General features: G+C 37.0%; 1 protein-coding gene across 2 annotated transcripts in view; it reads left to right on the top strand.

The window, feature by feature from the left end:
- Positions 1-14,087, top strand: part of ABCD3 (ATP binding cassette subfamily D member 3) — an 81,697-nt gene that overhangs the window by 60,318 nt on the left and 7,292 nt on the right. For both annotated transcript variants that reach the window (XM_055585065.1, XM_055585064.1), the window contains exons 11-20: positions 1,657-1,726; positions 1,818-1,915; positions 2,029-2,120; positions 3,717-3,808; positions 3,895-3,958; positions 4,087-4,150; positions 9,243-9,320; positions 9,425-9,490; positions 9,587-9,676; positions 10,145-10,264. In XM_055585065.1, coding sequence (XP_055441040.1) covers positions 1,657-1,726; positions 1,818-1,915; positions 2,029-2,120; positions 3,717-3,808; positions 3,895-3,958; positions 4,087-4,150; positions 9,243-9,320; positions 9,425-9,490; positions 9,587-9,676; positions 10,145-10,264 — 834 coding nt within the window. The remainder of the gene's footprint in view (positions 1-1,656; positions 1,727-1,817; positions 1,916-2,028; positions 2,121-3,716; positions 3,809-3,894; positions 3,959-4,086; positions 4,151-9,242; positions 9,321-9,424; positions 9,491-9,586; positions 9,677-10,144; positions 10,265-14,087) is intronic.

The following is a 14,087-nucleotide window of genomic DNA, read 5'->3' as shown; positions in this document are numbered from 1 at the left end:
TTGTTTCTTATGTAAACAGTATGTAAACTGTGCTTCGGTTTTTATCTACTTGCCACGGGGAAGATTTGAATTTAGTTAATTTTGTTGATTATTCATTCAGAAGATACGGAGCACCATCTAAAGGTGTCTTGCGTGTCCAGGTGACAGTGGTGTGTAATGGACCAAATCCTGCCTTTAAGGAGCTTACATTTTAGTGGAAAGTTTTGAAATCAAATACGTATTTGAGGTGATTGTTAAAGGTTAAAGAAGTTGTTATTTTAAATTATTTAAATTAAGGTTAAAGAAATGGAATTTTTGTCTTTTTTATGTTTAACATGACTGAAATTTGATAGCATTCACTGATAAAATGCACTTACGGTAATTGTCTAAGGGACTGCTGTTAACTAGTTCACTCTTCATGTGGCTTGCCCATGCTTTTGCATTAGAGCTCAGCCCCAAAGTTAACACCTTTTGAGGCCATGTCTTCTTTGATTAATCCATCTAAAGTGACCTCCACCAGTTACTTCCCATTTTAATGATCTGTTTTCTTAAAAGCATTCATTACAATTTCTAATTATCTTGTTTTTTTACTGGTTGTCTTCTTCATTAGAATGTAAATTCCATGAGCTCAGGAACCTTGTCTTTTTATTCATTGTTGCGTCTTCATTGCTGAGCTCAATATATAACATCTGGCATTCACTGAATAAATGTTCCAGCCATTGCTCTTTTGCAGAAGATACTAAGAGCAAGCTACCTTGTACTCAGGAAACCCACATTTTAGTGGGGGGGATATAAACAAGTAAACATTTTATATGCTTTCAGGTCATAGTGAATTCTGTGACCAAAAATAAAATGGGATAAAGTGGTAGAGTGTGATGGGGGTATTGCCAAGCAATTTAGGATGACAAGAAAGTCTCTCTTGAAGGTGGCATTTATATCTGGAAATCAGTAATCCTGACAGAGGAAACAAGGCGAGCAAAGGCCTGAGGCAGAAGCATGTTTGAGGAACCAGTATTTCTGGAGCTCAGTGAGAAAGGGCAAAGTAGAAGCAGATGAGGTTGAAGATAAAGCCCAGTGGCAGATCATGCAGGGCCTGAGTAATCTGATAGATGAAAAAGTCAAGAACTTTAAAAATGCAGAATAAAATACATTTTTAGATTTGCAATTTTGGGGTAATACATGCTGAGATTAAAACTACAGACTCAAGTTATGAGGTGTTATATTAGCACTTGGCTCAAATTGAGTGTAGTACAAGTCTTAGCGAAAGACCAGGTGTTTCCAACTAAAGTAAAGCATTGAATGCTATTTCCAGACAGCTGGTTTCACCTAAATTATCTGTTTCTGTTTTTTGTTTGTCAATTTTTGCATATATGTATCCGACAGTATTATGAATACAGTATCATTGTACTATTTCATGCAAGGGACGCCAAACACATATTCTTTGTGTTTTCCACTCTGTTTGCATAAAAATGGATTCATGAAGGCTTTGTTTGGCACCTGTTCTGTGATCAGCATTGTGCTCAATGAAATGTGATGTATAATGTAATCAGAAATTATAGGTACTCAGTAAATATTTGTTGAATGCATAAATTATACAGTTTCTTTTGTCCTCATGGTAGATTAATTTTTCTTAATACATTGGAAGTATATATATATTTTGTTTTTGCTTTCTGTCAGGTGGAGCACCTACATAATTTCATTTTGTTTCGGTTTTCTATGGGCTTCATTGACAGCATAATTGCCAAATGTAAGTATGCTTTAAAAGAGATAGTAGAATGGAATTTGTGGGGCAAGTGAGGTGGTGTCGATGTTTTTCAGTCTTAACTGTTTGGTTTCAGATCTCGCCACTGTGGTCGGGTACCTAGTCGTCAGTCGTCCTTTCTTAGACTTGTCTCACCCTCGACACCTTAAGAGCTCACATTCGGAACTTCTGGAGGTAAAGTGGTAATGGTAGTCAGACTCAATTGAAATCTTAAAAACAAAAATTTTAAAAAAGCTAGTTTTAATCTTCTCAATACAAGTGAAAACTAATATTTCTTTCTATTTCAGGATTACTACCAAAGTGGAAGAATGCTTTTGCGAATGTCTCAGGCTCTGGGTCGAATAGTTTTGGCTGGCCGTGAAATGACTCGATTGGCTGGGTAAGTTAAGATTTGTAATACTGAGCAATTCAGAGAATTTTTTTTTTTTTTTTTTTAATATGTTATCCTTAATGATTGTGACCAGTTGAGGTTGAGATAAGGAGCACCTGAATCCCCATATTTCCTACTCTTGGAAGCTGGTTTTGATAGAAAATTAGGAAGATTTTTTTCTGATAGTGTGCTTTTTATGTTTCCTTAAGATAGCTGTTTTGAGCCTTAAACTAGGTTAGTTGTTCTCAAGCTGTCTGCTCTGTGAATACTGGTATTCAGTAAGATGGGAAATGTTGAATCATGGCAGTCTTTCCTTAGTTTACAGAAAATTAAGTTAGTGAATAAAATTTTTTCATTTGGACTTTTTTGTCCCCTACCAGAGTTTTCTTCCCATTAGGTCTTTGGTACTGGTAATGCATAAGCAAGGATGAAATTTATTTTAATGGGAAAAAAAAAGAAAAGTTACCTTGTGGTAGCTCTAAGTCCAGTTGTAAACCAGTCAGGGTGTCTGGTAAAATTATTCTTAGACCATCAAATGGAATTAAATATTTCAGAATTTCAAAGTTTAGTATAAAGGGCTTGGTATGATATTTAAGACAGCACATAATGTAAAAAAGCCTTAAGTTTCAGGTTATCTGAAGAAATTGAATGACTTTGGATCTTTTCCAGGCCTGTGATTTATTTGCATTATTTCCTCTATTCCTTCTTCTCTACTCCTTTAGCAGTTAAGGTCTTCATGACAGGATAGAAGAAGCTGTGACTACTGTGCGGAGTCGTTCTTGAGAATGCTGACTTTCTTCCAACTTGTTAATAACTTCCTCATGCCTTTACATTTCCTAGCGTAGAGGATGTGTCCATTCCTTTAGGAGGTTTCTGCTTGTTATTCACAGGACAATTCTGTTTGCTTCTCTGGTTAGAATGCTTTCTCCTTGGCCATCATGCCATTCATACTTTTCAACTTCTTGTCAGTAGTTTTGCTTTCTCTCTTATCACCACAGTGATTTCTCTCTAATATTAAGAACACTTCATCTTTTCCCCTCTTCAGAGGAAGAAGGAGAAAGATCTCCCCAGTTCTTCCCTGTTTGCAGGAAAGTAGTGTGCATGTGGCATACTTAAAATAAATGATGTCCTCAGAGAGAAAGGCCAGCTTTATCCAAGGCTGCGTAGCTCACCCCAGCAGGAACTCAGGGTTCGTGCTTCACGCGTGTGTCCTTTTTTAGTATTTACTGGGAAATTCCTTAAAGTCCTAGTTGCAGACAACCTTCTTGACTTGCCTATTAATAAAGTCAGTATCTGTTGAGGTGGGATCCTACGAGACCTCTTTTCTTAGCCCCATCTTCCTGCTCTCCTACTAAACCATAATAGTAAAATGTGTATAGTATCACTAATACTTGTATAATACCACTAATGTTGGTGAGAATTCTTTTAAGTGATTTCATTGAGACTACATAATAAGTTTAGAAACTTAAGTCAGGTTTGTATAAAATAAAAGAAAAGAACCTGATGTTACATGTCAATTATATTCAAATAAATAATAAAAATAAAAGATATGATAGCCTTTGGAGTTTTGCTTATGGCTTTCTTTGTTTCTTTTTCTAATTCCAGCTTTACTGCTCGGATTACAGAATTAATGCAAGTACTAAAGGATTTAAATCAGGGCAAATATGAGCGCACTATGGTCTCACAACAGGAAAAGGGTAAATATGCATGCACGCAGTCACATAAGTTTCTGCTGACATGACTTGGTGCTTTAACACTTATTTTTCCATTTAATGTGTTGAAGGAGCACAAGACATTCCCTTGATACCTGGAGTTGGAGAAATCATCAATACAGATAACATTATAAAGTATGTACAGAAAAGGGTTCTTTAGCACCATAAACATTTGTTAAACTACACAGTAGCCTTTCTCTTTCAGCTACATCTACTTAGTGTTTAACGTCAAACTATTCTCTTTTTATTAATTTCCTCTATAGATTTGATCATGTTCCTTTAGCAACGCCAAATGGAGATATCTTGATTCGAGACCTTAATTTTGAAGTAAGTTTTTACATGGTTATATAAAAGCTTAAATCATCTTCAAAACGTGAACTGAGAAACTTGTCTGAATGTTTAAAAGAATTTTAAGGCTTGACTTAGTCTCTTAATCCACAAAATTGCCTTAAAAAGTAAGCTTTTATAAAGGAGGAGTGCCTTGGAGTAAGGTATTTTAAATTTCCAGTTACAGGATAAATCAGTACTAGGGATGTAATATACAACAAGATAAATATAAAAACAAAATATAAAAACAATACTGGATGTTATATGTGAAAGTTGTTAAGAGCGGAAACCCTAAGAGTTCTCATCACACACACACTTTTTTTTTCTGTTTCTTTAATCTGGCATCCGTATGAGATGTTCACTGAACTTACTATGATAATCATTTCATGGTGAATGGGAGTCAAATCACTGTGCTGTATACCTTAAACAGTACTGCATGTCAGTGAGATCTCAGTATAATTGGAATAAAAAGTAAAAAATAAGTCTTTGAAACAGAAATCTATTTTTATTTGACAGAACTTTAAAGTTTCAAATACTGCTATCAAAAAACCTTTTTGCAAATAAAGTCCCTTTCAAGAAAGCCATAGAAGATATAGATAATTGGAATCTTCACTGTAAGATGAATATTTAAACTTGCGTATATAACATTAGTCTCTTTAAATTAAAATAATTTATGAGTTGGTATTGTTTTGATGGTACAGGAAGATCTGTACCTATAAAAACAAAATACAGTTTTTTATATTACTGATGAAAACCATATGAGACCAGCACGATAGCACTGCAGATTGCTCCTCACCCAAGGCACAAGACAGCTCGAGCCAGGTGAACTGTGATGCTGATTCAGAAGAGTCCGTTAACCAAAAGAGCAGGCCAAATTAAAAAGCAAAAGCAAAACATGAGAATTATTGTATGATTTTATACGATTCTCACAGACCGAGGGGTTATTTTTTTGTTTGTATCTATTGTGACTTTATGAATAGTTCACATCTGAAAATCTTGAAGACAGTAATCAATGTCTATTACATGTGCTGCCTCTCTAGTTCCAGATACCATTACTCTAGAATAACACTATCCAATAGAACTTTCTGTGATATGGAAATGGTCTGTATCTGCATTGTCCAGTATAGTAGCCACATGTGGCTATTGTACTCTTGAAATGTGGCTAGTACAGTTGAGGAACTGAATTTTAAGTTTTTCTTAATTTTAATAAATTTGCCCTTAAATAGCCACTTGTGACTAGTGGTTATTGTATTAGAAAGTACAACTCCAGAATTCTTCTCCACATGCTCTATGTTCATGGCCCTCTGTAATTTGTGTTATATATGGAGATTATTTCCAATTGCTTTCATTAAAGAATGTTGTCTGATAGTTTATAAAATAGAAGTAGAGTTATTAGATTTGTTTTCAAAGTGTTATTAGGTAAGTCTTCAGTTTTTCTACTTTTAGCATGTATATTTATTACGTACATCTCCACTTTTTTTTAAAAAAACTATAAAACTGTAAAATGTTAGTTTTGTAAAGTACTTGGGACTTAGTATTGAATATTATATATTGTCATGTTTGTTTTAAAGCCAGGAAACAAAGGGAAGTACCGAAAATATGAATATGGTTGATAAATGTTTAATGGCACAAGTATTACAGAAGTGTGTTTTTCATTTAGCCCTGGGTGCTACAGTCAAATAGGCTCCATTGGCAGAGTACGGGGCCACCTACAGGGCTTGGTATCAGGAATAAACAGAGCTCAAAACCCCCTCTTTGATAGGTTTCCAGTAGCCCCTGTATTGTTATCACCCAAGCATAGAAAGAGCCATGAGACTTTCTCCATTGAAGAATCCTCTGGGCCCTTTCTCCTACTTTCCCTTACTTCTGTCTTTATGCAGCAGAGAATACACCAGCAGCACAGAGGCACACATGTCTTGTGCCTAGTGGGGAGAGATTTGCCATCTGTGTGTACAGATACAAGGAGAAAGTAGATCATGATTTTGGTCTGCTCACTTTGTCATAAAGCAACCACACTACTGCTGTCCTTTCATTCTAGTCCAAAGCCCTTCCCTTTAAAACCTTTATATTTGAATTTTAGTATACTTCTGGCCAGTCCTGGTAACTTCACTTTTTTAGCCTGAGAGAGGCCCTTACTTTTTTGCTTTTATTTTGGTTTCATTTTGGAAAGTCTTATTTTACAATCCTGCTTGTTTAAGTTTTTTAACTCTGTGATCATATTCTATACCACTGTGACCTGTTCTATGATTCTTGTATTGCTTTCTTCTCCACTGAGACCTTTCTTTGACATCTGTCCTTTTGGTCCACTGTTAAAAGCTTTTCTTCTGTCTGTTTCTGACTTAAGATATTTTAAGTTAGATTTGCCTTTTTCTCATTTGTTTTGTCTTTTCCAATATTTGTTTAACGTAATTTTTTTTTTTTAATTCAAACATCCTTTTTTTTTAGCATCTGATTGTTTTCTCCGCATCTGGCTCGCTTGAAAATAAAGAAACATAATGTGGTTCAAAGCATTCGTTGCCCTAGTAAAGCAATCCAGGATCCTCAGTAATAGAGTGTTCTTAAGAACTTGGTTTTCAGTGAAAGTTCTCCTTGGCTTTTAGTCGTAATTCAATCCGGGGCAGGGGCGGGGAAATACGGTCCTATAACTCTTGAATTTGGAAAAATTATCATTGGCTTACCATGGCTGATGGCATAATTGGAAGTTTTGTCCAACATTATTATTACCGTGGAGTAAAGAAAAGTTAATGCTGAGTCTCAAGACATTTGTGCATAAGAGTATCTAAGGATTTCAGTAACTCTAGTTATTATTTATACATGTCATTACAAACTTGGTTTCTAGGTTTCCTGGCATGTTGCATCAAATAATGTGGAGAGCTATAGGATGGCAGTGAAAACCACAATAAGTAGTTAGGTGCAGGAAAAACATACTTATGGCTAACATTACCTAGATAAATCAGGGTGATAGGGATCCATTTAATTAATAGTTCTCTGAACTTCAGGCACTCCTCAAGGCATCACTATTATAATAGAATACAGTTATTATATATAATGTATTATTAGGAATCGTCGCTATTTTCAATTGTATAGAAGCAAGAAGTATGTGTTTAGAAGTCCATCAAAATGACTCTCTAATTTCTCGGAAAAAGAGACTGCTCATCATTTGGAAAACTCATTCACAATAGCTGCTTCTCTAATACTGACATGCATAAGTTGTGGCATTTTGTTAGAGATAACTGTGGTAAAATGCACACAACATAAAATTTACCATTTTAACTATTTTTAAGTGTACAGTTTAGTGGCATTAAGTACATGTAGTGTATGGTCCAGTCGTCACCACCGTCTTCACAGCAAACAGAAACCACCCATTAAACAGTAGCTCCTTTTTCTCCCCACGCTCAGTCTGCGTAGCCTCTGTTCTACTTTGCATCTCGGTGAATCTGCCTATTCTGAGGGCCTCGTGAGTGGGGTCATCATATTTGTCCTTTTGTGTCTGGCATTTTTTGCGTAACATCATGTCTTCAGGTTCATTTGTGTTGTGGCACACACAGAATCTCATTCCTTTTAAGGCTGAATGGTAATATTCCATTGTATGTATATGCCACATTTTGTTGCTTCCACCTTTTGACTGGTGTGAATAATGCAAGTGGCTGGGTGTGTTACATCAGAAGCTCCTTCAGTGGCTTACAGCGCCCTGTAGCATTTGCCCACTACTGCCCTGACACTCCGTCTACCCCTCTGAGCTCAGTTCTCCCGTTCTTCTCTCCTGCTCTTACTTCTTTAGTAGAATCCTCTCTGACTTTTGAACAGGACAGGTGCATTCCTGCTCAGCTTTTGTAGCTCCTCTTTGTGGGTGGAAACTATAATGATCTTCCTCCAGATAAACTTCTAGTTTACTTCTTTCAAAAGTTTTGCCCAGTTGTCATTTTCAGTGAGGCCTGGCCTGACCAGCTTAAAAATGCAGCAACCCCCAACCCCTAGTTTTTTTTTTTTACCTTGATCTATTTTTTCCCCATTGTACTTATTTTCTAACGTACTGTTTAATTTACTTATTTATTATGCATGTTCCTCATTGTATGTGTCTCCCACTAGAATGTATACCGGTAAGGGTTAGGATTTTGGTGTGTTGTTGTTTGGGGGGTTTTTTGGTCTCTTTTACTCACTAATGTATCTGTATTGCCTTAGAACAGAGCCTGACACTTAGTATTCAATACATATTCATTGAGTTAAGTAATAGGAACCTAAGACTCAACAGTTTTTAAAAAGGCAGGTTCCGCAGCTAGGGTAACTCATCTCTCTCTGATGTGTTTCCTGCTGCGCTACATTGCTGGGAAGGCTAGAATTATGACCCAGGGTTTTTGATTCATCACAGGTTTGATTAACTCACATTATATAAACTTAGAACTCAATCCCTCTTGACATTTTTGCATTTAACCTCCATCTTTACATTCTTGCAGAACAATTTGGTGAACTTATAAATATTTATAATATACATACACTTCGATGCAACTTATAATTTCTAAGATCTATAGAAATAGTTCTCACTAGTGTATCAATTTGCTTCCTGACTTGGAGTTGCATTGCAGTATTATTAAAAAGCAAACAAAATGCAGATGACCTAAATACTTAACAAAAGGAGAGTATTTAGATAAATTTTGATACATCCTTATTATGGAATACAGAAAAGAATGGGGAGAATCTGAATATACTGACCTAAAAGAACATCTGTGATATATTGTTAAATAATAACAAGTTATAGAGTAGTATATATAGAACAACTGCATTTAAAAATAAAAGATTGTGTATATACATAATTGCTGTTTTCAAGAATTCAAGCTTTAGCTGTTTGTATTCTGATTGAGATTTAAGTTGATATCAATCAATAGTGGTTTTTAAGTGAGGAAAAGAAGTGACTGAGTAAAAATGGAAAGTAAACAAAAATAAAAGGCCTCTTCATCCATACCGTCCACTGCCTCTATCTAATATCACATCTGTAGACAAAATGGAAAGCTTATCACTAGCTTATTTGACCCTGAGGAAATGTTCATTGTGTGTATATTCTATTTAATTAATTCATAGACTGATTTCTTTTCAGGTTCGATCTGGGGCCAACGTTCTAATCTGTGGTCCAAACGGCTGTGGAAAGAGTTCACTTTTCCGTGTTCTTGGTGAAGTAAGTAAAGACTGGCCTTAGGATTTTGCAGTCCTGCTTTGCCCTATCATCTATACCACACTATGAGATTTACAACTGTTCCCCTTCCTCCCCTGCTTTTACAGTTATGGCCTCTTTTTGGAGGACGTCTAACTAAACCTGAGAGAGGAAAGTTATTTTATGTTCCTCAGGTAAGGCCTTGCTTGAGCTATTTTACAATCTTTGGTTTAAAGATCTTTTGTTTTTAATAAATTTACTTCTAATGATTTTTGCTCTTTTACTATCAGAGACCTTATATGACCCTTGGAACACTTCGAGACCAAGTGATATATCCTGATGGAAAGGAAGATCAGAAGAAGAAGGGGATTTCTGACTTCGTAAGGAAATGTTTATATACTAGCCTTACTGAAAACACTCCATTTCAGAGTCTGTATCTTAAGTATTTTAGATGCCAAGTAGTTAATCCTAACCTTTTGTAAAGACTTCTAAAACCTTATCATTAATTATAACTTTGCAGGCTGTGGTAAGATGTTAACCATTTTGCTTAAATATGACTGTTGAATGTTTAGTATCATCTTTACACTATTATTTGTTTCCTCATTGTCCTCATCCCTTAATTGTGCAGAATAATGTTATTCTTTTTAAGCTGCTAGATTTATTTTGTCAAAATTACTAAAATAGGAACTAAAAGAGTTTTTGGTTTACCTTTCACATTCTTTGGTGAAATGTACCTTTTTTTAGTGATATTGGCAATAGAATTATAGCAATTCTAGTTTCAAAAATACAGCAAGACAGATAATGGTTTATATTCAACACAATTTCATCTTTAATCATTTTGCTGAAAGGTGCTGAAGGAGTATTTAGATAATGTCCAGTTGAGTCATATCCTTGAACGTGAAGGTGGCTGGGACAGTGTTCAGGACTGGATGGATGTGCTAAGTGGTGGAGAGAAGCAAAGGATGGCGGTAAGTGTGCTCTGAAGACACTGCACAGCAATGCAGCTGGTTGCATGAAGTCCACTCTTAGACCCCAGCGTTTTGATAATCAAGGCATAGTTTTATTAATCTTTTTATTTATCAATGATTATAGTATAGTTGTTTATGTGATAATAAAAGGATAATTTGCATATAAATTTAGAATTCTGAAAAATTCATAAATATTCCCTTGAAAGGAAAAGATGCAGATCCAATTATATACCATTAATCTGTTTTTCTAAAAGTTAGGGGAACTTTGTAGCACATTGGTCCTGGTTGGGTTTGAGATCCCTTTTAGTACTTTTTTCCTGTAGACATCTCTCTGTCTTACTCAGACTGTTCTCTCTAAGGTAGCTGAAGGTGTTAGAGATGTTAAGTTTATTTTATTTTTATTCTTTGTTCTGTTCTTGCCCTTTCCCTCTGTCATTATATGTATTCTGTTTCAGAGCTCAATGTTTACTACTTAAAGTTAGAATTTCAAAATTTCCTAATATAAAGAAACATTTGAAAGGAATTGTTTTAATTTTTCTATAATTGACTAAACTTATCCCAATCCAACATGGCTATATAACACAGCATATTAAGAGTGATTCGTGGAGTACTCTGTAAAGAGGGATAACTTTTTAAAGAGTCATTTTCTAACTAGTACCATAATTTGAGCAGATCCAGAGGAATTTTGGAGGGAGGGAGTGTAAACTTTGTGTAAATTAGAGAAAACCATAGCCAAGGAAGCATAGCACAAGAGTTGACGTGTTGCTGAATTGCTTACTCTGTGTCTTCAGGTTATATCCAGCCTCATGGTTGCCTCCCACTCTGTGAGGAACATGTTTTGCATGTTGTTTTCCCCCAGTTCATACCCATTCTTTATGAACTTAATATCAACCTAATATTGTGATTCATTTGGCTAGTGTTATAAGGTGAAATTAATCTAGACTGATGAATAAATCATAAACAGAAGAGACAGATCAGCCATTCTCAAAGTGGATATTGGGCTGGAGGAGTGAGAATTTGAAGTGATTGAGCACTGAGTGATTGGGTGACATGTCTCTTTCCTTCATTACACTCATTTGGGTCCAGCACCATCAGCCAGGGTTGCTCCAGATAATATTATAGATTGGTCTGCTTCATTTCTTTGACTCATAGTCGTTTTTCTGCTCCACTATTCTTTCTTTAAAATTTATTTGGCTACATGAGGTCTGAGTTGCAGCAAACAGAATCTTTAGTCACAGCATGAAGAATCTTTCTTTTAAGTTGCTGCATGCCAACTCTTAGTTGTGGTGTGTGGGGTCTAGTTCCCTGCTCAGGGATAGAACCCGAGCCCCCTGCATTTGGGAACGTGAAGTCTTAGCCACTGAACACCAGGGAAGTGCCTCTGCTCCACTATTCCTTCCTATTCCTCTTTAGTGATTTTTTTTTTTAATTAAAACATATATATAATGGAAAGGTTGAAATACTTACAAAGGTATGAAGAAAGGCGCAAAGCCTCTTACCAGAGATTCCAGTGTCATAAGATTTTGTGTTTTTTTTAAGTCCGTTTTGTAATTATTTCTTTTACCTTATTGGCAGTTGTTCCCATTCCTCAAAGTCACTGAGATCTCTCTAATATTGACTCATTCCTTTTCTACAATTGATCGGTTCCCTTTTGACTCTGCCTTTTTTCCTATCCAGCACAGACTTACTAATCCAGGCCCTGGCACATAGGAGGTACAGAGGAGATATTTCTTACATGAACAAATGATCTCTTCCCCTTAACTTCCTTTTTCACTTTTTGTTTTCTCATATTATTTAAATACCGACCCAGGAGCAGTTGTTTGCCTTGGCATTTTTGTGCACGGGCTTCTGAGCACCGCTGGAAAAAAGTCAGAGAAAGAGATGGATTGCTGCCACCGTACTTCCATGGTTTCCAGTCTTTCAGGCACTCACAGCATGTCTTGGCAGTCATTTTACTGATTTTTGTCCCTCTGTCTCATTTTTCATGATAATCATATGAAAACTACCAGTTTCAGGCCTTCTACCCCATTATTACCCCACCACTCTCAGCAGAATAACTTACCTCCTATTCCTTAAAGAAAAAAGAGAAGCTGTTATTTCAGTTAAATGACAGCTAATTTTTATTGAGTGCTTAATAGGTGATAGGCAATATGCCAAGCACTTTACACAGGTTATCTGACTTCATTCTCTCAGCAGTCCTGTGAGATGAGAGCTATGAGAATCCCATTCCGCAGAGGGAATAGAACTGTAGAACAGTTAAGTGGCTTGCCAGGCAAAGATATCTAGTAAATGTTAAAGCTGGTAGAAGGCTGTGGGTGGCTTGTCAAACTCAGGCAGCAGTATGACTGCAGTGTTCATATTCTTCAAAATCTACTTGTATTGCACTACCAAGTGGCTAACCACATAGTAGGAGAGAGAAAGACACATGATGAGAAAATTTCCTTATAGTGTGGTAAGTGTGGAGACAGAGGAATGCAAAGCATTCCCTGGGAACGCAGAGGAGGGGCATTTGAATGCTTTCAAATAACCATTCCTCTTAATAACCTTGCACTGGGCTGTCCTGAACTCCTGTTTCCTCTGTTTGTGGAGGACATATCATCCTTCCTCTTGAGAAAGCCTAATTAGGCTAACTGTTTCCATCTGTGTTTTTGGACCCTCCCTCCTCCAACTTTATCACATCCCTTTCCTTCAGTTCTGCACCACCCTGACACACACACACACCTATATTTAATTTCTTCTAGTCCTCTTTCCAGAGAAGGCACTGGAAAGTACCCACTCCAGTACTCTTGCCTGGAAAATCCCATGGATGGCGGAGCCTGGAAGGCTGCAGTCCCTGGGGTTGCTGAGAGTCAGACACGACTGAGCAACTTCCCTTTCACTTTTCACTTTCATGCATTGGAGAAGGAAATGGCAGCCCACTCCAGTGTTCTTGCCTGGAGAATCCCAGGGACGGGGAAGCCTGGTGGGCTGCAGTCTGTCGGACACGACTGAAGTGACTTAGCAGCAGCAGCCCTCTTTCAGAAAGATAGTTTCAGGTTGCTGTGATCTAAGGACCAAACTCTCCCATAACCGAAGGTCCCAGGTTGTCTATACCTTTCATTCTCTGCACAGCTGAACTTCTCGATAGTCTGTCCTTGCTGTTTCCCCTTCCTCACCCTTTATAAATAAAGTGCAAACTCCAAGAAAGCTGCTTTGATTATTCATTGATCAAATATTTGAATGTCTGCTATTCTCTACAGGCGTTAGGTATGCAGTAGTGATTAAAATGGTGTCTTGGCTTTTGTGAGTATTACAGCCTAAGGGATAGACAAAGAAACAGACAACGTAGTTTATGCTGTGTGAAGAGCTACAGAGATGTTACAAAAGGGACCCGCTTGGGTTGGGAGAGATCAGGTAGGTTTGTCTGAGAAGGTGATGTTAAGTAGAAATTTGAATGATGCAAGGAGCAGAGTGAGGCGTTTGAGACGTGAGGAAAGTGACATGTACTAAGCCTCCTCTAAGGCCTATGACACCTTGTCTCCTGGTCGTTGAGAGGAGGTGATGGTGCTGGAATGCTGAGGTTAGAGAGTGAGTAGGAATAAGGTTGTGCAGCGTCTTGTAGGTCATGGTAAGGAGTTTGGATTTTATTCTGAGTGAAATGGGAAGTCATTCAAGGGTTTTAAGTAGAAGCATGAAATTCTCACATTTCTGGAAGATCCTCTCTGATTACATGGAGAATTAAAGAGGCACAGAGGAGGAAGCAGGAGGCTATTTGTGGTTATCCAGGCAGGAAAAGGTTGTGCTCTGGGCTGAGGGCATGATTGGAAGCTGGGGGAAAGTGAGT

The sequence above is a fragment of the Bubalus kerabau genome, chromosome 6 (assembly GCF_029407905.1).
Source record: "Bubalus kerabau isolate K-KA32 ecotype Philippines breed swamp buffalo chromosome 6, PCC_UOA_SB_1v2, whole genome shotgun sequence".
In the NCBI taxonomy this organism is placed as follows: Eukaryota; Metazoa; Chordata; class Mammalia; order Artiodactyla; family Bovidae; genus Bubalus; species Bubalus kerabau.
This window is presented reverse-complemented; position numbering and strand designations above follow the sequence as displayed.